Source organism: Bos javanicus, chromosome 18 (assembly GCF_032452875.1).
Source record: "Bos javanicus breed banteng chromosome 18, ARS-OSU_banteng_1.0, whole genome shotgun sequence".
NCBI classification, from domain to species: domain Eukaryota; kingdom Metazoa; phylum Chordata; class Mammalia; order Artiodactyla; family Bovidae; genus Bos; species Bos javanicus.
In genome coordinates this window covers 55,158,100-55,181,722 of record NC_083885.1, presented here as the reverse complement: position 1 = coordinate 55,181,722, position 23,623 = coordinate 55,158,100, and the positions used below count along the sequence as shown (strand labels likewise).

General features: G+C 51.8%; 2 protein-coding genes across 7 annotated transcripts in view; one reads left to right on the top strand and one right to left on the bottom strand.

Annotated features, from left to right (window-relative positions):
• Positions 1-3,372, bottom strand: part of SYNGR4 (synaptogyrin 4) — a 10,470-nt gene extending 7,098 nt beyond the window's left edge. Inside the window, exons 1-2 of one of the 4 annotated variants that reach the window (XM_061388905.1) lie at positions 2,887-3,372; positions 1,686-1,883 (exon numbers count right to left, since the gene is read on the bottom strand). In XM_061388905.1, the coding sequence (XP_061244889.1) occupies positions 1,686-1,883; positions 2,887-3,372 (684 nt within the window). The other 3 variants (XM_061388909.1, XM_061388906.1, XM_061388908.1) reach the window with 3 other exon arrangements.
• Positions 3,322-23,623, top strand: TMEM143 (transmembrane protein 143). 3 transcript variants are annotated; one of them, XM_061388895.1, is made up of 8 exons: positions 3,322-3,410; positions 3,756-3,996; positions 5,731-5,835; positions 13,596-13,790; positions 15,319-15,446; positions 16,386-16,665; positions 21,716-21,905; positions 22,541-23,623. In XM_061388895.1, exons 2-8 carry the CDS (start codon positions 3,778-3,780, stop codon positions 22,795-22,797), a joined length of 1,374 nt encoding a protein of 457 aa, XP_061244879.1. In that variant the 5' UTR covers positions 3,322-3,410; positions 3,756-3,777; the 3' UTR covers positions 22,798-23,623. The 3 variants fall into 3 exon arrangements, with proteins under 3 accessions (XP_061244879.1, XP_061244880.1, XP_061244881.1); XM_061388896.1 differs by lacking the exon at positions 13,596-13,790 and having other exon boundaries at positions 22,538-23,623; XM_061388897.1 differs by lacking the exon at positions 3,322-3,410 and having other exon boundaries at positions 22,538-23,623.

Below are 23,623 nucleotides of genomic sequence, written 5' to 3'. Positions count from 1 at the left end.
GCCCTTCCTTCTGAAGACTGGAAACCTGTGCATCCTTGGGACTTGCCCGCCAGCTGGGTGATGTCCTTGGGCAAGTCATTCAACCTCTGTGAGCCTTGGTTTCCTCTTGGGTCCAGCAGGCGTCGCAATGCCCACGTCATAGGGTCATGGTGAGGAGCGGAAATGCTGACACCACCAAGGGACTGGGAACTGGGATGTGGAAGGCGTTTTCCCCGCTTCCCTGGGGCGACGACGATGGAGATGAGTCCCCACCACCCTATGCCTCCCCCAACCCATCTCTCTGCTTGATCACAAGTTGGTCCCAGTAATCATTGCTATTGAAGGAATGATGACTACTTGCCAGGCCCATGGTGACAGGCTGAGAGGCATTGATTTCATTTGGACATAGTCTTTCCTGATGAGCAGGAAGGACTAGACACACGAGGGTCTGGAGGTTCAGAGAAATCAAGTTTCTGGTTCAAGGTCACATAGCCCTAGCGTGACCAGGCAAGTTATCAAATAAAACAGGGCACTTTTGAGACTTAAAGGAGGTGCTGCTGATAATCACGCCAGGACTGAGCCAGGCAAGCAGGGGAGGATGTTGCTCTATGTGGACATCATGTGGCCAAACTAGGATCCTCAGCCAGGCCTGATCGATCCTTCTGGAATAGGACCCTGGGTTCAATTCCAGATATTCCCCCTGACCCAGATCAAGTCTCATCATCTCCCTGGGCCTCAGTTCCCAACTCTGCCAAAGGAGCACCGTGGAGGCTACACAGTGTAAAGCCCAGAGTCACAGCTCTAACTCCTCAAGCACTGAGGTCCAGAGAAGGGCAGTGAGCAGGTCAAGGTCACACAGCAAAGTCAGGGGCTCAATGAGGATTTGCCCCCAGGTGTCTGGACTCTTTGGGAATGTGGTAATGATGAAACAAATGCAGGTAAAGTCCTTGCTTGGCACCGTGCCTGGCACACAGAGACCACCCACCCCCCCTGGCATCCTAGGTCTGAGAGGTGGAAAATGAATGGGCTGTATTCTCACAGACCCCAGTTTGAGTCCCTGCCTCTTACTGTGTGACCTTAGCCAACACTGTCCATTGGAACTTTCTGCCATGATGGAAATGTTCTAGATCCTCACTGTCCAATATGAGAGCTGCCAGTCATGTGTGGCTATTGGGCACCTGAAATGTGGCCACTGTGACTGGGGAATTAAAAAATTTTTTTTCTGGCTGCACCATGCAGATTGTGGGATGTTAGTTCCTAGACCAGGGAACGAACTCTGGCCTCCTGCACTGGAAGCACGGAGCCTTAACCACTGGACTGTCAGGGAAGTCCCTGAATATTTTATTTTCATTAATTTAGATTAGAATAGCCACATGTGGCTTATGGTTACCCCCCTGGACAGCACAGCCTTCAAAAAATTATTTAACTTTCTCTGATCCTCAGTTTTCTTCTCTCAAAAGTGGGGCTCCTGAGCACCCACTTTGCGGGGTTCTTTCTTCCCAGGAGAGTTGATAAGTGCTCAGAATACTGCAGGGCCTATAGTTAAGATGCTCAGTAGAGGGTGACTTCATTTACAAGTTCCTTTTGGCTTTGTTCCCCCAAGCTGGCCCTTCCTTTCCTCCCACCACCCTGTGCACTGGGTCTGAGAGCTGAGAAGCCCTATTTCATGTCACCCACAGGGCAGCTGGCCCACAGAAGGGCCTCACCCCTGCAAAGATCCGTGTGATCGCCTTTGGCCTCTTGAGAAACTGCACGGCTTCACTGTCGGCCAGGTCCTGGAGGCTCTCCGGGATGTGCATGGCGGCTGCTCTGCTGCTCGGGCTCTGGGAAGCCAGAGCAGGGATGCTGGGTTCTGCCGGCTGGGCGCTGCCGTCTGCAGGTTCCAGGCCCACGCTGGGGCTCGGCTGTTGCAAGACAACAGGAGTGGTGGGGGGTGGTTAGAATCCAAGGTGCAGGGTAAAGGGGCTGCCAGGGGTCCCAGGAGGAGGGGGTATGGGATGGAAGAGTATTGGGGAGGGTACCAGGATGGGGTTCTGTGGGATGAGGGGTCTGCCAAGGGTCCCAGGAGAAGGGGGCAGGGGATGACAGAGGGTTCTTGAGGTCCAAGGACAGGGTTATATGGGGTGAGGGGTCTGCAGGGTTCTTAGAATTGGTGCATGGGATGAAAGAGCTGTTAGGAAGCCCCACCTCCAGGTGGGGGCGCAGGGTGAAAGGGTGGCTCGATGGTCCTATGAGTTGGGGTGCAGGCTGAGGGGGCTTCAGATAATTCCAAAGTGGGGTACAGGGTGAGGGGGGCTGCTGAGGAGCCTAGGAACTAGGAATGTAGGCTGAGGAGGATGTAGGGTGAGGGGGCTTCCAGAATCCCAGAAGTGGAGGGGCAGGGTGAGGAGATCTTGGGCCAGGGAGAAGGAGAAAGGAGAGGGTAGGATATTGGGGTGATGTCTCTGACACAGGAGCCAGAGTGCCCATTTTAAGGACTGTGTTAATGGGATTTTTGAGGGATGAGGGGTGCTAGAATGGCGGTCAGAACACCTGGGAGGTCTGAAAACGAGGACCTCTTTCAGATTTGGGGGCAACAGCACGCAGAGCAGAGACCCCAGGCTCCTCAGGGTAGATTTTAGGCTGTCCTGGTGATGGGGTGATTGCCTTAGAATCAGGACCTTCCCTTAGAATTCAGCTCCATCTTCATAAAAGTGCATCTCCTCAAGTTTGGACCTCAGATGTGTGGGGAACATGGTCTCCGAACTCATCTGTCCCCTCATAATAAGGAGACCGAGCCCCTGGCGCTAAGCTACCTTCAGAGAATCCGGGTTCTTCCTTTAAGGCGTGGAATGGGGGTGGTGAGGGTTCGGGGTGATGCTGCCTGATAAAGGGTCAGCCTTACTCTGGAGGCCGGGTTTACGTCACCTGCAGGCCGGATCTTCCTTCCGCCCACCCTCCCTGCCTGGTCCCCGGCACCACCTCAGCCTTCTTTTTCTTCCTCTTTTTCCCGCCTTTTCGTTCCTCCACAGCTGATTGGCTACACTGAAGCCCCGCCCCATCCCCCCGCCTATTCTTGAGTTGACACGAGCGGGGGCGTGGCTTCAGCAGACGTTGGGCGGCCCGCCGTTGGCGGGCTGCGCACGGGAATCCCTGCTCCAGTCCCAGTAGCCCCCGGAGTCTCGCGCCCGCCCCGCCTGTTCCTCTTTGAAGCTTGTGGACAAGGAGATACTTCTGTAACGCATGCGCCGAGTCCAAGCAAAGCGCATGAAGCAAGCCAGGCAGACTGAGCATGCGTAGTCGCGACTGGGCAGTAGAAGAAAATGGACTCCGTTCGATGACCCAGGCATTGCGCATGCGTCCTACCGCGGCTTGAAGCCGAACCTCGGAGGCCCAGGGCGCCGTTTTGCACATGCGCAGGAGGCTCAATGACAGTCGAGCGTTGCCTAAAGGTGAGGGAAAGGGTGAAAGATTGCATGGCCGGGGGTGGGCGGCCCTGCAGACTCATGCAGCTTTCCGAGCATATCCTATAAAGATTCACCTGACGCCTAGACCCCGCAGAGGTTTTGTCACCACAGGGCTTCTGGGCCCGCAAAACGCTCCCCCAAAACTCTTGCCTGGGACTCAGGCCAACTGAATAGTGTGGGAGGGGATGGACAGGAGGGCCTACGAGGCGGGCGGATGGGCTCTAACCCGCTGCCTGGGGTAGAAACGGCCCCTGGAAGTTGGGAGGCGGAGGTGGAGGGGGCACCTTTCCCCCAGATGACTTTTGACCTCTTCCCATTTCCCTCGTTTAGGCTGCGAGGAAAGGGTCTAGCCATGCTGCATGTGACCCGAGGGGTCTGGGGATCCATTGTCCGAGTATGGCCTCTGTTGCCCTCGTTTCTCGGTCACTCCCGGGCCCTGTCATCGCTGGAGGCCAAGATGGGGGAGTACCGCAAGATGTGGAACCCCACGGAGCCCCGCGACTGGGCCCAGCAATACCGCGAACGGCACATCCCGTTCTCCAAAGAGCAGCTGCTCCGCCTCCTGATACAGGTACCGCCCGTCCCGGGTCCGAGAGCCTGGGGACTACGAATCCCGGCAGGCCTCGCGGCGGTACAGCCCTTCAAGCTATAGAAGAATGCCCTTGGCGCCCCCTGGGAATTGTAGTTCCTTTACCCTTTATGGGACTTCCCTGGTGGCGCAGACGGTAAAGCGTCTGTCTACAGTGCGGGAGACCTGGGTTCGATCCCTGGTTCGGGAAGATCCCCTGGAGAAGGAAATGGCAATCCACTCCAGTACTATTGCCTGGAAAATCCCATGGACAGAGGAGCCTGGTAGGCTACAGTCCATGGGGTTGCAGAGAATTGGACACGACTGAGCGACTTCACTTCACTTACCCTTTATAGGCCCAGGTGAGCGAGGAGTGAGTGGGAATGCTGGGGACTGACTGCCGAGATGTAGATGAAGCAGCGATTCCAGACTCTAGCTCGTTCTGGGGGCTTGAACAAGCACTCACACTTGGGTGGTTTTACCCTCTACAAAACGGGTATGATCTTCATCTTCGTCATTACAAGGACTACTCCCTAATAATAATTATTGTACCAATGAAACAATAATCATATTACACTGAGCTCTTATTATATGGCACCGTGCTAAGCATTTTCCGCATATAATTGAATAATGAACAACCCAGTAAGAGGTACCACCATCATTCCCTCTTTACAAAGGAGATAACTAAAGCAGAAGGGCAGTGACTCACCTAAGGTCATGACTAGTGACTCAGATTTGAACCAAAGTGTACTGACTATAGAGCAGGGTGGGGATTAGGTGAGACAAGTAGATACTTGCTCGACCCTAAGAGCTTAAGTTCTTACCCCACTGTCACCTTCATACTTGTGATTATTTTTTATCATCATTCCTTCATTTAATAATTATTACTTGATGACATCACCGACTCAATGGACATGAGTTTGGGTAAACTCTGGGAGTTGGTGATGGACAGGGAGGCCTGGCATGCTTTGGTTCATAGGGTCACAGAGTTGGACACAACTGAGCGACTGAACTGAACTGAAATGCCTCTGTATGGCCTAAGTTCTATGCTGGGCTTTATCCATATACAGAAGTATATATATACACACACAAACACACATTTAGATATATGGACACATGTAATCACATCAAATTGTCACTATCGATTTTTTCAGAAAGAGGGTGTGATCCTCTGTTGCCAAAGGAAACAGACTCAGAGAGGGGATGGCATTCACCCAGGGCACTGAGGTAGAAATGCTAAAATAGTGGGTAAATCTGTGTGCTCTGGACCAGGCCTGGTCTAGAGTCTCAGCTTCTCTTTTATGGACAGTGTGGCCCTCAGAAAGTGACTTTCCTAAACCTAGGTGTCCCCTCTGAACAATGAGGGTTATAATTCCATCAGCCTTCTTGTGTCCTCTGGAGGATGAGATCATGCCAGCAAACAGTTCCTGGCACACAAATAAGCATTGTGTGACTGCTGGCCAGTAAGTATCAGAGTGGTAACTTGAAACCCTAGCTCTTTAAGCCATCTGTTTTTCACTCTTCAGGGCTACCTCAGTTTCTTTCAGTGAAATTTATCAGTTCTCTCCCCCTCCCCACCCCCCCAAAAAAACCCACAAAATTTTAAAGAGCCCAGAGCTCTGATTGTCTGTCTGGGTTGCCCAGGAAAGAATCCCAACCCCCCACCCCCACCCCTCCACCCCACCATGAGGAAGGAGAGAGAGGCCTAAAGAGATGTTTTGCTTCCGGAGGTAATAGGAGTTCCATTCCACTCCTGCGGAGAAGGCTGCCTTGGAGGAGTTCACAGCCCACGTGGACTTTTGTACCTTGTTCCACTACCATCACGTCCTGACCCAGCTGCAGGTGAGAACCAGGACCCTGTGGCCCTGTTGTCCTTGTTTGCTTATCTGTTCATTCAGCAAAAATTCTCTGAGTGCTTACTTGGAGTCCAGCCCTCTTCTAAGCATCAGGGATGCAGCAGTGAACAGGACAGATGAAGCCACGCCCTCTGGAGCTGATATTCCAGGTGGGAAGATGATAAATGAATAAATAAGGGACTTGCCTGGTGGTCCAGTGGTTAAGACTCTGAGCTTCCAATGCCGGGGCTGCGGGTTCAATTTCTAGTCAGGGAACTAAGATCCCACATGCCGTGTTGTTCAGTCACTTGGTTGTGTCTGACTCTTTGCCACGCCATGGACTGCAGCACGCCAGGCTTCCCTGTCCTTCACTGTTTCCCTGGTGCTCAAACATGCTCCAACTCATGTCCATTGAGTTGGTGATGCCATCCAACCTTCTCATCCTCTGTCGCCCCCTTCTCCTCTTGCCCTGAATCTTTCCCAGCATCAGGGTCTTTTCCAATGAGTCGGCTCTTCAGCATGTAGTGTGGCCAAATTGAAAACAAAAAATGTAAAATATGACACCCAGGAGTGGTAAGTGCCATTGAAGGTGGGATGGAAAGCGATGAGAAAAGGGCCTGATTTAGACAGGGTGGTCAAGGAAGGCTTCTCTGAGGAGGTGACAGATAAACTAATACCTGGGTGAACTGAGGCAGTCAACTCGATGGGTGTCTGGGGATGGACATTTCAGGTAGAAATGTCCTCTTTTTCAAGGAAAAAACGTTGAGAAAACGTTCTTTTTCAAGAGAAAAGCAATTGCAAAGGCCCTGAGGTGTAAGGGCCTGGAGTGTTGGGGGAATGGCAGTAGAACTACTGGCTGGAGGTAAAGAGGGCAGGAGGTGACAGCAGAGAGGGAGTGAGGGGACACTGTGCCTGGCCTTGTGGGTTGTGCTGGAGACGTGGCTTTTATGTAAGCGAGCTGGGAGCCGCCACAGGAGGGTTCAGAGCAGAGGCGGGTCATGAACAGATTCGGGTGTTAATAGGATTCTTCTGGCTGCTCAGCAGGGAACAGACCATCAGAGGCAGGGAGATACATTAAAGAGTCTGTTATGTTTGTCCAGGTAAGAGATAATGGCAGCTCAGACAAGAGTAATAGCAGTGGAAGTGGTGAAAAGTGGTCAGGCACTGGTAATGGTTGGAAGGCATCAGCATTTGGCTGAGTGGGCGGGACCTTGAAGGAGAGAAAGAAGTCAGGGGGCCTCCAGCAGTTCATGCCCGCACCTCCTGAAGGATACGGCTGCCACTTACTGAGATGTGGAAAGCAGAGCAGAGACAGGTCTGCAGTGAAGACTGAGAGCTCAGTTTAGACTTAGAAATTTGAGCTGCCTCTTGGACAGCTGGGTGGAGAGATGGACTCAATGCCCATAGTCTGGAAGTCAAGGAAGGAGACTGGGCTAAGAAACAGTCCTGGGAGGATCTAGACAGTACAACCTGCATGACCACCGGGGACATTAACTGAGCCCTGGGGAGTGAATGCTTCAAGATTCTCTCCCAGGAGCCCTTCAAGGACCAGATCTTTGGAATGTGCAAGGTTTGGACAACTCAGGCCTGCGGAATTAACCCTTTACTGCCCCTGCCCCCCATAGCTCCCCTCCTTGCTTTGGTGAGTAGCAGCTCTGGCCCCTCTGCATCAGGCTTATCAATTCCTTGCAGCACCAAGTAGCTGCCAGCAGCCCCATTGGCAAAAGAAGAAACCAAAGCTCCAAGAGGGCCCCATTGAGCCCAAGATGAGGCAGGTCCCAAGTGGCAGAGCCAAGATTTGTGCTCCTGTCTGCTGGCCTCCAAGCTTTTCTCTGGGGCATCTCTGGCCTCTGGAGACAGGATTCTTTTTCTTTAAAAAGTTATTTTTAAATGTTATGCAAATGTTTAACCATATTGAAACATAGAATATGCAGCAAAGACACACATTCTCACTGAGGCAGCATATTTTATTTTATTATTATTTATTTGTTTGGCTGCATTGGGTCTTAACTGGCACTCGAGATCTTTCGTTGAGGCACTCTAGTTTTGTCTCATGGGCTTAGTTGCTCTGTGGCATATGGGTTAGTTTCTGGACCAGGGATCAAACCCACATCCCCTGCATTGCAAGGCAGAGTCTTAACCATTGAACCACCAGGGAAGTCCCAAGGCAGCAGGTTTTAAATGGAGACCCTGAGAGGGTAGGTAGAAACATCAGAGGTGAGTGAGACACACTGGGTTACCATTTGCTGATGACCTAAGACCCTTGAGGAAGCAGTTTGGAGCAGGCAAAGAACAAGAAGAGCCCCAGTTCAGACGCCAGCTTTGTCGTTCACTAGGAGTGAGGGCGACCTTGGCAGGTGCCCTCTCTCTGGGCCTCCTTTCCCTTGTGCATTCATTCATTGGATTCACTCAGTGCATGTTTACTGAGCACCTACTGTGTCCTGGAAGGTTCCAGGCCCCCGGCCTCAGTGGTGCGCCTGTGTATCTGCCTCATGGCATCACGTGCCAGGGAGAGAGACTGACCTTCCACAAGGTAAAGAAGTAAAATATGTTAAGAAGTACTAAGTACCACAGAGAGAGTGCCGGATAAAGTACAGGACGCCCAGCTTATTCATTTCCTAATTCTGCCATACCAAATGAGCATCCACTGGACGGCTTAAAACAAGAGATCTCTTCTTTGAGAGTTCAGGAAGCTGGAAGTCCAAAATCAAAGTGCTGGCAGGGTTAGTTTCTTCTGGAGCCTCAGAGGAAGGGACCCATCCTATGCTTTTCTCCAAGCTTCCGGCAGTCCGTGGCTTGTGGACACATCACTTTAATCTCTGTCTTCATCTTCACATCACTTTCTTCTTTGTGAGTCCTTTTCTGTCTCTTATAAGGACACTCTCATTGGATTTCAGTTCAGTTCAGTCGCTCAGTCGTGTCTGACTTTTTGCAACCCCATGAATCGCAGCACGCCAGGCCTCCCTGTCCATCACCAACTCCCGGAGTTCACCCAGACTCGTGTTCATCGAGTCAGTGATGCCATCCAGCCATCTCATCCTCTGTCGTCCCCTTCTCCTCCTGCCCCCAATCCCTCTCAGCATCAGAGTCTTCTCCAATGAGTCAACTCTTCGCAAGAGGTGGCCAAAGTACCGGAGTTTCAGCTTTAGCATCATTCCTTCCGAAGAAATCCCAGGGCTGATCTCCTTCAGAATGGACTGGTTGGATCTCCTTGCAGTCCAAGGGACTCTCAAGAGTCTTCTCCAACACCACAGTTCAAAAGCATCAATTCTTCGGCGTTCAGCCTTCTTCACAGTCCGACTCTCACATCCATACATGACCACAGGAAAAACCATAGCCTTGACTAGACAAACCTTTGTTGGCAAAGTAATGTCTCTGCTTTTGAATATGCCATCTAGGTTGGTCATAACTTTCCTTCCAAGGAGTAAGTGTCTTTTAATTTCGTGGCTGCAATCACCATCTGCAGTGATTTTGGAGCCCAAAAAAATAAAGTCTGGCACTTTCCACTGTTTCCCCATCTATTTCCCATGAAGTGATGGGACCAGATGCCATGATCTTCTTTTTCTGAATGTTGAGCTTTAAGCCAACTTTTTCACTCTCCTCTTTCACTTTCATCAAGAGGCTTTTTAGTTCCTCTTCACTTTCTGCCATAAGGGTGGTGTCATCTGCATATCTGAGGTTATTGATATTTCTCCCAGCAATCTTGATTCCAGCTTGTGCTTCTTCCAGTCCAGCGTTTCTCATGATGTGCTCTGCATAGAAGTTAAATAAGCAGGGTGACAATATACAGCCTTGACGTCCTCCTTTTCCTATTTGGAACCAGTCTGTTGTTCCATGTCCAGTTCTAACTGTTGCTTCCTGACCTGCATATAGGTTTCTCAAGAGGCAGGTCAGGTGGTCTGGTATTCCCATCTCTTTCAGAATTTTCCACAGTTTATTGTGATCCACACAGTCAAAGGCTTTTAGGGCCCACCCTAATCCAATATGGTCTCACTTTGATACCTTAATTATACCTAAAAGACCCTTTTCCAAATGAGGTCATATTCTGAGGTTCCCAGGGGACAGGAATTTTTAGGGGACACTCTTCTACCCTCTAAACCCAGTTAAATTTGAATTTCAGATAAGCTATGAGAGATTGTTCTTTTTAAAGTAGAATTATGTCCATGTAAATACAATCCTTAAGTATTGCACAGGACATACTTAAACTGAAAAATTATTTATTGTTGATCTGGAAATACAGCTGAACTTGGTGTCTTGTATTTTATTTTTTGGCTAAATCTGGCAACCCTAATTAAGGAGAAAAAGAAAGGAGAGGTGTTTTTTGCAGTTTTAGGTGGAGTAGTCAGGGACAGCCTCACTGAGGGGGTGACATTTGAGCCTGAAGGAGGCCAGAGTGAGCCATGTGGAGATCTGTGAGAATGTAAGTGCAAAGGCCCGGTGGCTGGAGTGTGCATGGTGTGTAGAAGGGGCTAGAGGTGAGTGAGTGAAGGAGCAAAGCTGGAGATGAGCCAGAGAGGGGCCCGTGGCCAGATCCTTCAGGGCCCTATGGGACACAGTGAAGACTTGGCTTTGACTCTGAGTGAGGTGAGAGCCAGGAAATGGCTCTGAGCGAACAGACGTGAGCTGACTTCTGTTCCAAGAGGCGCCCTCTGGTGGTTGCCGGGAACAGACTGGGAGGTGAGGTTGGGAGCCGGGAGACTGGCGCGGCAGTCACGACTGCCCAGGAGATAAGTGGTCGGATCCTGGGTCTGTTTTGAATGGGTGCCATCAGGATTTGCTGATGGGTTGAAGAAAGAGAGGAGTCCAGGATGACCAGAGGCTTTGGGCCTGAGCACCTGGAAGAATGCACTTCTCTGACATGGAGAAGATGGGGGTGAGGGAGAGCAGGATTGGGGAGGAATTTCAGGACCCCCTTTGGGACACAGAGGGCTTGAGAGTGGACTTGAGAGGAGGGAGGTGAGGGCCCTGGAGACGGCTGTTGGACTCATCCAGGCAGAAGGTGATGGTGGTGTGGACTGGGCAGGGCTGGTGGGGAGGAGAGAGCCTGGCGGAGTGGCTCTCTGTTTTGGAGGTGGAATCATCGTGATTAATAAATCATGCAAGGAAAGGGAACAGCAGTGGTCACCCACCACATCCAGGTTTCTGGCTCGAAGCCATGGGCGGATGCGAAGTTCCCAGAAGAGAATCTGGTTCGCAGTGGATGTTAGATGAATGCACTTCTCCCTCCTCCAGCTCTGAGAGTCCCTCACTCTCAAAGTGCAGCTCAGCCCCGGGAAAGGCATTTCTCAAGGTCATTCCGTGAATTTGAGAACATGGCCCATGGGACCTGCTCTGTCAGCCTGGCTGGAAGGACTTGGACACAGGCCTTAGTTCTGGGCCCCAGTACTGTTCTGGGCCAGCACGGGCCGGCCCTCAGAGTTAGTTCCCATGAGGACTTGCTGGGCTCGATTCTCTACTACATCATCAGACACCTGGCTCCGTTGTCTCGGAGACCCTGGACTTTCCGTCTCCAAACCTTTGCCCAGGCCATTCCTCCCACTTGGAATGTCCCCTCCCTGGTTTCCTTCCACTAACAAAAGGTTCCCCTGACCTTGATATGTTGTTCCTTAAGGCTGCCTCTCCTGAGAGACACACAGAGGGTGGGGTTTAGGGGCTGGTTTTATGGAGGGGTGCTTCCCTCTGGGGCTTGTTGGATAGTCTGGGACACATTATATGTCACCCTGAAACTCCATCTCTCTGTGAACAAATAGGCAAGCCACCTGGAAGCTTGCTCTTTAAAAAAAAATTGTTTTTTTTTTCCACATATTTATTTATTTGGCTGTGCTGGGTCTTAGTTGCAGCATGCAGGATCTTCCATCTTTGTTGTAGCACTTCAGGGTCTTTAGTCGTGACATGCAAACTCTTAGTTGTGGCATGTGGGATCTAGTTCCCCAAACAGGGATCAAACCTGGGCCCCCTGCATTGAGAGCACAGAGTCCTAACCACTGGACCGCCAGGGAAGTCCCTAGCTCTTTTTTTTTTTTTTTTCATGCATTCATTCATTCAGTCAACAATTTTGGGCAGCATTCATAGGTGCATAAGATGAGATGGACAAGGCATTACCCAGTTCTATGGGGACACTGAAGGTCATAGAGTTTGGATTTTATTCCAAATGCTATGAGAAGCCGCTGGAGGGATAGAGTCTGTTTATAATCTCAGTAAGCTCCTCGTGACAGCCACGTGGGAACTGGTTTGGACATGGTGGGAGAGTGGAAACCCGATGCACTTGTTTAGGTGCGAGGCAATGGTGGCTGGGACGAGAAGGCAGCAGTGGGATGGAAAGGAAGCTAGAGTCCAGAACGATTCAGAGTCTGCTGAATTTGCTAAAGATCAGATACGGGGGTGATGATAAGAAAGGAATCAAAGATGCCTCCAGGGTTCCTGATCAGCATCTGAATGGATCACAGTGCCATTTCCTGAAAGAAGACTGAGATGGGGAGGGGGAAGAAGTGGAGAGTTTTCCTTAGATCATGTTAGATCTGAGATACCATTAGACATGGTATTAGACATTAGACATCCAGCTGGAGATGCCAAAGACATAATTGCCTATGAGAATCTGATGCTCAGGGGAGAGGCCAGGGAAGGTTGGGGGGAATAGCTTTGGGAGGGGGCATCCAGGATGGTTATTTTGCTGGAAGATGGGGATGGGAGGATGTGATCTTGTGGGCCTGACATGTTGGATTTGAGGCAACTGTGACATCCCAAAGAAATGTCAGGTAGAGAGTTTGTATTAGTTCCTATAAAGGCTTAGCTCTTGTAACAAGCAGACCCCACAAGGCAATGGCTTAAAGAAGGTGGAGGATTCTTCCTCTCCCATTTAACAGCCTTGTGGTAAGTTGGCCACGGTAGATGAGCAGCTCTGTTCCTCATGAGATGATGCCAGGCCCAGATTCCTTCCATGTTGTTGCTCTGCCATCCCCTGAGGGCCCCGTCTTCATCTCTGTGGGCTCAGAACTCGGTTGTAGGCAGGGGAGCGTTCTAAGCTGTTAAGAACAAGGAACGAGTGGAAGGTGCAGGAGGGGCAAGAAGTATCTGTTACTTCTGCTCATATTCTGTGGATGAATTCTGGCCACACCTAGTCTCAAAGGAGGCTGGAAATGTAGTCTATCTGGGCAGCCCCACAGCCGCTGCCTTCTCTACTACTATGGGGGAAGGGGAAGTACTACTCTAATGCTGCTGCTGCTAAGTCGCTTCAGTCGTGTCTGACTCTGTGTGACCCCAAAGACGGCAGTCCACCAGGCTCCCCAGTCCCTGGGATTCTCCAGGCAAGAACACTGAAGTGGGTTGCCATTTCCTTCTCCAATGCATGAAAGTGGAAAGTCAAAGTGAAGTCGCTCAGTCATGTCCGACTCTTAGCGACCCCATGGACTGTAGCCCACCTGGCTCCTCTGTCCATGGGATTTTCCAGGCAGGAGTAATGGAGTGGGGTGCCATTACTACTAAACATCCCCACAAACTGAACATGGATATTAGGTCTAGAACTTAGAGGAGAGGTCTGATTTGGAGATGTGAGTTGGGTAGTTACCTGCATGGAGATGGTGTTTAAGGCCATGGGAATGGTGAGGCAACATATTGTGAGCTTGAGGGGAGAGACAGGAAGAGGGCCCCAAATCCAGCCTTGGGGTAGCCCATTATTTAAAATATGGGGCCAGGAACATCCTTACATGTACCCACAATCCCTCACACTCTGACCTAGTCCATTTTTCTTCTCTCTGACTCTCTCCTCAGGCCTTGTATGACCCCATCAACCCGGACAGGGAGACTCTTGACCAGCCTTCACTTACAGACCCTCAGCGTCTGTCCAATGAGAAGGAAGTGCTTCAGGCCCTGGAGCCCCTGCTGGCCCAGGCCAACTTCTCCCCACTCACGGAGGACACCCTGGCCTACGCTCTGGTGGTCCATCACCCTCAGGATGAGGTCCAGGTACTTGTCTTCCAGAAAACAACCCAAACTCCCAGGAGACCTTGGGCAGGGGTGGAGCCTTTGGGAAGCAGAGGCTGCTGGGAGCTGTAGTCCTGAACACTAGCCCATGTGGCACCTTTGGTGAAATAGAAAAAGGTGCCTCTTCTCAGGTAACTTCACTCCCACCTGTTGGAAAAGCATCATAAGCTACAGGTCTTCTTAGGACTAGAGACTCTATCACCATCTGCCTGCAAACTATTAAGAGAGCTGTCCTTTGGTGTGGGGGGTGGGGATTGATTCCAGTGCCTTTGAGGATATAGAAATCCTCAGAGGCTGAAGTCTCTTATATGGAATGGCATAGTATTTGCATATAACCTATGCATATCCTCCTGCATACTTTAAGTCATCTCTGATTATTTGTAATACCTAATACAATGTAAATGCTGTGTAAAAGAGTTGGTGATACCAGCAGATTCCAGTTTTGCTTTCTGGAATTAAAATTTTTTTCAGTCCTATAGTTGGTTGAATCAACAGATGTGAAACCTGCAGTTATGGAGGGCTGACTATAATAAATAATACAAAATACTCACCATTAAAGTCAACAAAATATGGGAATTCCTTGGCAGTTCAGTGGTGAGGACTCAGCGCTTTCACTTCTGGAGCCTGGGTTCAATCCCTGGTCGGGAAACTAAGATCCTATAAGCCGCATGGCACAGCCAAAAGAAAAAGTCAACAAAATACTAATAATCAAAATACTAAACACTGTTAGTATTATCATCAAAATACTAAAAATCACCACATTTTGGTGATTTTAAGTTGTGCTGTTTTCTAAAGTCAGACTTAACCGTCTCTGAAATTGGATTGTGACTTAGAAGCAGTAGTGTGGCATGGTTTGAAAAGTGAAAGTGAAAGTTCACTCAGTCGTGTCCGACTCTTTGCGACCCCATGGACTATACAGTCCATGGAATTCTCCAGGCCAGAATACTGGAGTGGGTACCCTTTTCCTTCTCCAGGGGATCTTCCCAACCCAGGGATTGAATCCAGGTCTCCTGCATTACAGGAGGATTCTTTACCAGCTGAACCACCAGGGAAGCCCAAGAATGCTGGAGTGGATAGACTATCCCTTCTCTAGCAGATCTTCCCAACCCAGGAATTGAACCGGGGTGTCCTGCATCGCAGGCAGATTCTTTACCAACTGAGCTATCAGGGAAGCCCCTGTTGAGTAGTTTAATTGACAATATATTTTCCCTTTTAGTTGCTTCATAAAATGATAGAGTACCTTAAAATCAGTGGCATTATAGATGCTAGGAAATATGGTCATGAAGATGACTATGACGTGGATGGTGCCATCTTGGATGGTGTGTCCTTGTGCAGTGTACAACGTGAACAACCATACATGGCTGTCTGTCTGCACACTGGATGATGATGAGTCTGGGAAGTAGGTGGGGAGGCAGAGGATCACTGGGGGTGAGGCATGTAATTCTAGTATCCTGCATACACCGTGGCTTATGCTCAGCTGCTTTTGCTTCCTTCTCCCTCCCTTTGGCAGGTGACAATAAATTTGGACCAGTATATCTACATGCATTTCTGGGCCTTGGGCCAGCGAGTTGGGAAGATGCCCCGTAAGTCCAGCGTGGGCTCCAAGCGTTTCTTCTTCAAATCACCCCCTGCAGAGAGGTGAGGCGGCCCCTGTTCCCCAGCTGCAGCAAGAGGGAGCAAGGTTAGAGTCGAGAGGGGACGGACAGGTCAGTGTCTGGATTTGGGTGTCTGGGACCTGGGTGGGATGTCAAGAAAGGAGAAAGGGTCAATGAAATACTGCCTCTTCTTCCCAAGGAGAAATAAGACCTGCAATTCTTAGGGGAAGAGAAGGGCTAGGGACATTTCTCTCCGTTTTCCAAATGAGGAAAACTGAGGCTCAGAGAGGGAAGGCCACATTCTGAAAAAGTGGTACCACCAGGTTTCTGAAGAACACTATGTTTTTAACACGTAGTTAGATACAGATATTGTTAGGAGAGCCATATCGTCTCACAGTTGGCCAGGGGGCCTGTCAGTCACCCAATCGGTCTGGAAATCAGACTATCAAATATGGTTACGAATTCAGAGACAAAAACCAAAGACAAAAAGCCTCTCATATCCCTTAAACCAGTAATTCCACTTCCAGGAATCTATTCCAGGGAGATATTTATACTTGCAGACTGTCTATTTAATTATTTTAATTATCTGTCTCTCATGCTGGACTATAAGCTCCACAAAGGCAGTGACTGACTCATTTTGTTGTCTCTCCAGAGCTAAATAGCACTCCTTGGCACCTAGCAGATACCCTGAAATATATATAGAATTTGGGTTTGAACATTAACTAAAGAATTTTTATTCAGCTCTCATTTATCAAGTCCATAAAATCAGAAGCAACGTATGTGTCCAATAATAGGGGATTGCATCATGTTAGTGATCCCCTCTAGTTGGGCACTTAGCTTACTTCTGACTTTCCTCTCACCATTTTTAAGTAGCTTTTAAAATGATGGTGTGACTTCAGAGCCAGCGAGAATGACCTAGGGTTGGAGGGGGACTCCCGGGGGCTGTTCTGACTGTCCTCGCCCCTCCATCTCTGGCCATCAGGAGATACTTTAAGCGGGTGATACTAGCAGCCCGAACGAAGAAGGGTCACTTAGTGCTGAAGAGCTTCAAGGATACACCATTGGAGGGTCTGGAGCAGCTGCTGCCCGAGCTGAAGGTGCGCACGTCCACCCTGCAGCGTGCCATCCTCAACGTCACACTGATCGTCTCGGGTGTAGTGTTCTTTGTCAACGTGGGCATGGTGGTGCTCTCTGACCTCAAGATGGCCACCTCCCTGTTGCTGCTGCTCTTCGCTGCTTTCATGGGCCTGCGGGCCGCCAAGGTACGTGACCCCCAACCAAGCCTGCCCTTTGATGGTCAGCTAGAGGGTCAGGCCACCCTGTCAGTTTGTTTCTTTTTTTTTGTGGATGATTCCTGCTTCGGGTTGGCCTTTCTTTCCCTTCCTTATTCACTCAACACAACCTTGGGAGGGTTTCTTGATCTCCCTGAGCCTCAGTTTTCTCATCTGGAAAATGGGCTTAATAAATAGCGAGACCCTCCTAGGAGGGCTATTGTGAGGAAGAGATGAGTGAATCTGTAATGAGCACTGGGTGCAGGGCTTGCACATGGCCAGTGTGACACAAGTGTTCACAGCCACTCACTGGGCACTTGGTGATGTGAAGGGTGTGTTTTAGAACAAGACTGCCTGGGTTTGAATCTATTTCTACCATCTTCTAGCTGTGTGACCTATTCTTTTAGCGTGTGTGTATGTGAGAGAGAGAGAGAGAGAGAGAACCATGTCATGTGGCATGTGGGATCTTCGTTCCCCAAGCAGGGATCGAACCCATGCCCCCTGCAGTGGAAGTGCGGAGTCTTAACCACTGGAGTGCCAGGGAAGTCCTAAGCTATGTAACCTTGAACAAGCTGCTTAAACCTCTCTGTGCATCTCAGAAGCAGAGATGACAGTGAGTTGTGGTGGTGATTAAATGCATTAATACGCTGAACATGGAAAACAGAGGCTGGTGCACAGTACAGACGTGTCATATGAGAGTTCACCGTTACCTTTATTACTATTATTACTGACTGGGCTCTTGTCCGCTGAGTCTGGGCTTCCCCACTGCCAAACTCTGGGACCAGGGCCTGTGTTTTGAACAAGCTGCTTTCCTGATCCTGCTACGTGTGAGTGCAGGGCTGCCCCATCCAGTTGTACAGGTTGTTCATCATCCAAGGATTCATGGCCGAAGGGACAGGTGGGCGCTGGAATCCAGCTTGTGCTTTGCTTGCTGAACCTCAAGCTCTGCCTTGAGGCGGCTACCTTTTACTGATTCTCCCTGGGGTTGGCACTGGCCCCAAGAGTGCGAACTGGCGCGAATTGTCCATTGTACCTGATCATTCACTTGCTGGTTCATTGATTTTCAAGCTGTTTTCAGCCATCCCAACGGGCTCTTAGGAAGCCTGGTAATAAATCCCACAGATAATAACCAGGCTGCGCTGGCTGAGCAGGGAGCATTTCCTGCTGAGGACCAGGGGTCGGGTGTCATTTGAGGGAAGCTCTGAAAGGCGGGGATTGAGCCTGGTGGAGAAGGGGCGTGGTGAGCACAGCCTGGGGAATCTCACAGGGATGGGGTCTGGCGTGCAGGATGGAGAAGCAAGGCCCCAGAGGGGTGGCGAGGGCCTTGAATGCCAAGGCAGGGGCTCTGGGCTTCGTCCTCAGGGCAGAGGGGAGCCACAGAAGGGCTGTAAGCAGAGAGGGAATGTGGCAACCACAGACTGGATCAGAGGGGCAGGGGGAAGAGGGTGTTGAGCTACTCTGGGGAGGACATGCGCCTTTTCAGCCCAGGGAGGACCATTGTCCCACCTCTCAGTGGCCCTTGGGGATGGAGAACTCTTGAGTCTCTTGGGCTCAGACACCCAGTTTAAAGCCCAGTTCACCTGTTCATTTACTGATCCCTTTCAGACATTTTTCCATGCCCCAGGCTGAGCCTCCTTAAGTTCATTCTTTTTTTATTTGGCTTGTCATATCTCCATTCTCCAACCACGGACTGAACCCGGGCCATGGCACCAAAGGCGCCAAATCCTAATCTCTAGACTACCAGGGACTCCCTCCGTGCCTTAAATGCAGGCCTCCCTGGCCTCTGTCCAGCTGCCCACAGAGCATCCATCTTCCCCTGAAACCCCCTTCTCCTCCCCAGCTCTGCATCTCGGGACAGTTGCTCTGATCAGACACCTGGGAGGCTGATTTTGCAGCAGGATATATGGCCCTCTTCCTACCCTTCCCCCAGAGAGCTCATCCACTTCCACGGTTTCCACAAGCTGCTCCCCCGTGCCTCCTAGATCCAGGAGCTCCGCACTCAAGTCTGGAGCAGCCACGTGGAGGACAGCGTCTCTCCCACCTGCTCCTCCTCCTGGTTCTCCATCTGTGGATGGCCCTGTTGTCCCCAAATCACTGACTAGACCTCTGGAAATTACCCTGCCCCCCAACCTGTCAGTCCTCAGCCTGTCCTTCCTGCCCCCCAGTGCTCTGCTCCCCAAGCTCCCTGTGCCCGTCTCCTCTCCTCTGTCTCGGCTCCAGCTCAGATCCTCTTCCTAGCCTTCCCCCACCCAGTGATCCCCTCTAGCCCATCCCAGATGGCCCCTGGGCTGGCCCTGCTCCTCCCTTGCTCACAACCTGGCCTCAGAGACACTGCTTCTTCAGCCTCATCTGACAAAATTCTCAGCTTCAGCTCCACCAAAATATACTTGTAGCTCCTCCCACCGCTACTTTTCTCCCCTTCTCTCCCTTTGCATATGCTGTTCCTCCTTCTGAAACATACTCTCCCCTGGAGGAGGGCACAGCGGCCTACTCCGTATTCTTGCCTGGAGAATCCCCATAGACAAAGGAGCCTGGTGGGTACAGTCCATGGGGTCGCAGAGTCGGACACGACTGAAGCGACTTAGCACGCATGCATGCATCCTTTTGCTAGGCTGACCAACCCCTCCTCACCCTCATCTCAGAGGCTCCAGAAAGCCCTCCCAGACTTCCTGAGCTGAGGGGGCTCCTGACATGTCCTGGTTCCCCGGGGAGGCCCGTGGGGCAGCCTGAGAAGGTTGTCGAGCTGGCATCCCAAAGATGCCTCAGGGCTGGTCCTGCCTGGAAGGAGAGGCGTGGGGCCTGTGGACAGACAGCCACGTGCCTGACCCAGGCGGCAGTGGGCCCTGTAGGAACCCAGGGATGTAGCTGCTTGTCTGTGGAAAGCGATGTCCATCCTGAACCTTGATGATAAGACAGTGTTTTTCAAGAAAAGACTGGAAGCCACTTGGCCTGTCCCAAGGCCCAGAAGCCCAAGAGAGCAGGGCGCGCTCAGGGCAACCATCTGGGTAGACTGGGCTCATTCAACACGGGCTGCATTCATGGGAGAGGAGCAGGATATTGAGTGGGAGTAATCCCTGGGGCCAGGCCACAGAGTTTGGAGTCTCTGAGGGCACTAGGGAGCTATTTGAGGGTGTGAGCAGGGGAGGGGCAGGCTCAACTCTGGGGCTTTGCAGAGAGAAGGGAGTAGGGGAGACTGAGGCCTGGGAGGAGGCTGGGTGATGCATTAGGTGGGTTGGACAGGAGGGGACAGGGCAGAGAGGGTCAAGGCAGGAGGATGGGGCCAGAGAGTGACAGGCTGGCGAGGAGGGGGCAGGATGGTGCCAGGGCTCTGATCTGTGATGGCGTAGATGGTGGGGCCACCCCAGATACGGACCCCAGGGGAGGAGGAAGGAGGGACTGAGGAGTTGGATAAGGAGAGACACTGCGTTCAGCGTGGGCCTTGGTGAGTGTCTGAGGGACATTTAGCTGGCCAGTGGTGAGCCCTCTCCAGGGAGAGGTCTGGCCTCAGGTGTCTGCCTCGGAATGGCATGACCTGCTCACTTAGCCTGCGAGAATTCCACTCCATAAGCCTGGCAGAAACGGGCACACAACCCAATGTATTTTTCATAACAGTCGCAAATGCATCCAATTCCTGCATCTTGCCTCCAACCAAAGAAATTGGCGATTCGTTCCAATGCAGGGACATAAACTGACTGTGCTGGCCTTGTAAGAAGAGAGTGCAGTTCACACAGAGCGTGTCATTGGGACCGTGCAGGCCATTTCAGCGATTTTCCAGGGCTGTGTTCATTTCAGAGGCATTTCACCATAGGTTTCCACGTAGGGTGGGCAACACTCTTTGGGCAGAAGATACTTCAATAACTAAGTACGTGTGACCTGCCAGCTTCTGTGCCATGTTTTATTAACTTCTGGTGCCCCTTCTGTCATTTGCCTTGGCTCACAGACAGGGCTACCCGAAGACTTAGGTTTTGGCCACAGCCTCACAGCTGGAGGGGCAGAGAGAGGACTGGCATCCAGGCCTGCAGGCCGCAGGGCCCAGCAACCCTGAACTCACTTGGTGGATGAAAGGACGAATCTGGGTGGATGAATCTGAGTTCGAGTCCCAGAGGGCACTGATGGGCTCTCATCTCCCTCTTCAGGGACAACAGGAATGAGGAAAGGGGTCCAGGCAGGAGGGATGGAGGGTGGGGAAGGGGTAGCCAGTAGACAGCTGGGCCCCAGACCCGCCTCTCCCTCATCAAGTATTTGTTGTCCATTAACACTTCTCTTCCGGCTTCCCTGGTGGCTCAGCAGTAAAGAATCCACCTGCCAATGCAGGGGACTTGGGTTCAATCCCTGGGTTGGGAAGATCCCCTGGAGAAGGAAATGGCAACCCACTCCAGTATTCTTGCCTGGGAAATCCCATGGACAGAGGAGCCTGGCGGGGTCACAAAGAGTCGGACAGGACTTAGCAACTAAACAACAACAACACTCTTTACAATATTTAAAACCTTTCAAAAAATTTCAAACAAATGCACAGATGGAATAGTATGATAAGCTCCTCTGTTGTCAGCACCCAGCATCAACAATTAGTAACAATCAGGTTTCACCTAAAGACACCCCGCCCGCCCCTACCCCCCCGCCCACCACCACTGGATTATTTTGAAGCAAATTCTACACATCATCTGGAAATACTTATATGTGTCTAGATGATAAGGACTTAAAAAAAAATTGTAATGAAAAGTGCCCAGGCTAAAACTCTTGTCTGTGAATCCTCGAACACATCCATTGTTACGTGGCTCAGATAAGCAAACCCGGGCAGCGGCCTCCGAGGCACTAGGGCCAGAGCGTGTGGGTTAAGCGTAAAAATACCTGAGCCGGAGAGGGCCGCAGAGGTCCCGGGAGCCCTTGGGAAGGGCGGTACCTGCCCGAGTGACCTAGGGGTGTGCGTATGGGTGGGGTTGTATATGGGTGCCTGTGTGATTGGGTGGGGTGTGTGTATGGGCGGGGCGTGGAGTCCCAGCAGGCCCCGCCCCTCCCCTCCCGGATTTTGTCCTGCATGCAGATGTTCGGACATCGGCGCAGCGCGCAGGCGCTGGAGCTGGCGCACATGCTCTACTACCGCAGCACGTCCAACAACGCAGAGCTGCTCAGCGCCCTAGTCCTGCGCGCACAGGACGAGCACACCAAAGAGACGCTGCTTGCGCACAGCTTCCTGGCCCGGCGGCCCGGGGGGGCAAAGGGCCCGCCGGAAGGTAGGCCCGCAGGGGCCAAGAGGCCCCACCCCTTTGCAGCCCCTCACTTGCTAGGTCCCGCCCCGTCTCCTGCGGCCCTTTTCCCCTTAGGCCCCGCCCCTTCCTAACACTGCTGGGCGCAGATGTGGCCCCACCTGGAACAAACTCCACCCCGCCACTACGGAGTCGAGAGTTCTCTTAGTCCCAGATGGCCTTGCCCCAGTGAGACTCCCATCTCCACGATGCCCGCCTCCCAAACCCGGCTCGCGCTGGTGAACCGGATTCAACAGTCGGGACCCCTGACCCGGTTCCCATCTCGGTGGGCCTGCTCCTGGGATGACCTCAACCTCAACTGCGATAGGAGTCTTGGATCAGACTCCTGTTGTGGTATGCTCCCCACTCCCCGTCCGCTGCTTCCTATATGCCAACCCAAATACTCCCTTACTAGAGAGCCCAGATGGCTCCTCCCTGAACAAGAGTCCCTGGCTGGTCCCCGGATGAGAGCCCCAACGTTGAGCCTCCTAGGTTCTGTCCCACTCCGCTAGGCTTCTTCCAAACCCAGACACCTCTTATTCCTTGTCCTGCACCCTCCCCGCTGCCCACTCTTAGTCCTTCGGGTTGGTCTGACCTCACAACACCTGCCTCTCCCCCAGCAGAGACCTCCCAGTGGCTCCAGTCGGAGGTGGAGAACTGGCTTCTAGCCCAGTCAGGCTGTGACGTGGCCTTCAACGGAAAGAGGGCCCTGGCCCACCTGCAAGCCCTGCCCCCCACCGTCGGAATGTACCCGCCCCCAGGCCTCCCCAAACTAGACCTGTTGGCTACTCTCTCTTCCCCCAAGTCCGCACCTAGCGATGACAACTCCTTAGAGAAACCTCTCGGCCCAGCCCAACCCAGCCACCTGGTTGGGAACTAAGCGCCGCCTCCTCCTTGACAAGCTGTCGATCATGGCTAAGATGCTTCGCCACTCCCCAACTTCCAATTACTCGTTACCACTTCCGTTATGCTGTTTTCTTAAACAAAACCGCCCACTGAGGCAGCCCGCGGTTGCCAGGCGCCCCTCTTCCGATGAACAGCCAATCAAAGCTTTTTGGCTTTGCTTCTGGTCCATCTCTTACTCCCTCTTTCATCATAAAGTTCTAAACATAGTTTGGCTGAGGAGGGAGGGCCAGCCAATCACAGCCGTGCAATGCTACACACCACCAGGCCCAGTTGTTAAACTGTGCCCTCCGGAGGCCATATATCACTGTCTGTTTAGCCCGTACTGGGCAAAATGCCCATCATGTTCACCGAGGCGGAGCTCCAGCCTGCAGCCAATAAGAACCTTTTAGTCCGCTCCTCTGGCAAACTGCCAGTGAGACAGCTGCCAGGCACTATGAACCTTGGGCAGCCAGTTGTCCCTGCAGAGAAGCAACCAATCAGAATTTCTGAAGGAGACCTGCTCTTTCTATCAATTGCCGCTACTTATAAGGCAGGCCATTTGGTCAACTGCCCATCAGCTTGTCCAGGCTGAAGGGGTCGGGAGTTTTGTGCCCGGCACAAAGCTGTGGGCCAGGAGGAACCAGAAACCAAGGCTCGTGTCCACTCAGGCCCCAACAACAAAACTCAGGTGCCTTCGCTGCCCAGGCCCCTCACCCTTTCTACAGAAACTACCTCGGCCTGGATCTTGACTCCACCAGTGCCCTGTGCAATATTTATTGGTCTATCAATTTCTCCCAAAGGAATAAATCATGTTTCATAAA

Coding starts and splice junctions, on each gene's coding strand:
- TMEM143 (XM_061388897.1), top strand. CDS start 3,778: ATGCTGCATGTGACCCGAGGGGTCTGGGGATCCATTGTCCGAGTATGG. Junction 3,997..5,730: donor TGCTCCGCCTCCTGATACAG/GTACCGCCCGTC, acceptor CGGAGGTAATAG/GAGTTCCATTCCACTCCTGC. Junction 13,791..15,318: donor ACCCTCAGGATGAGGTCCAG/GTACTTGTCTTC, acceptor TCCCTTTGGCAG/GTGACAATAAATTTGGACCA.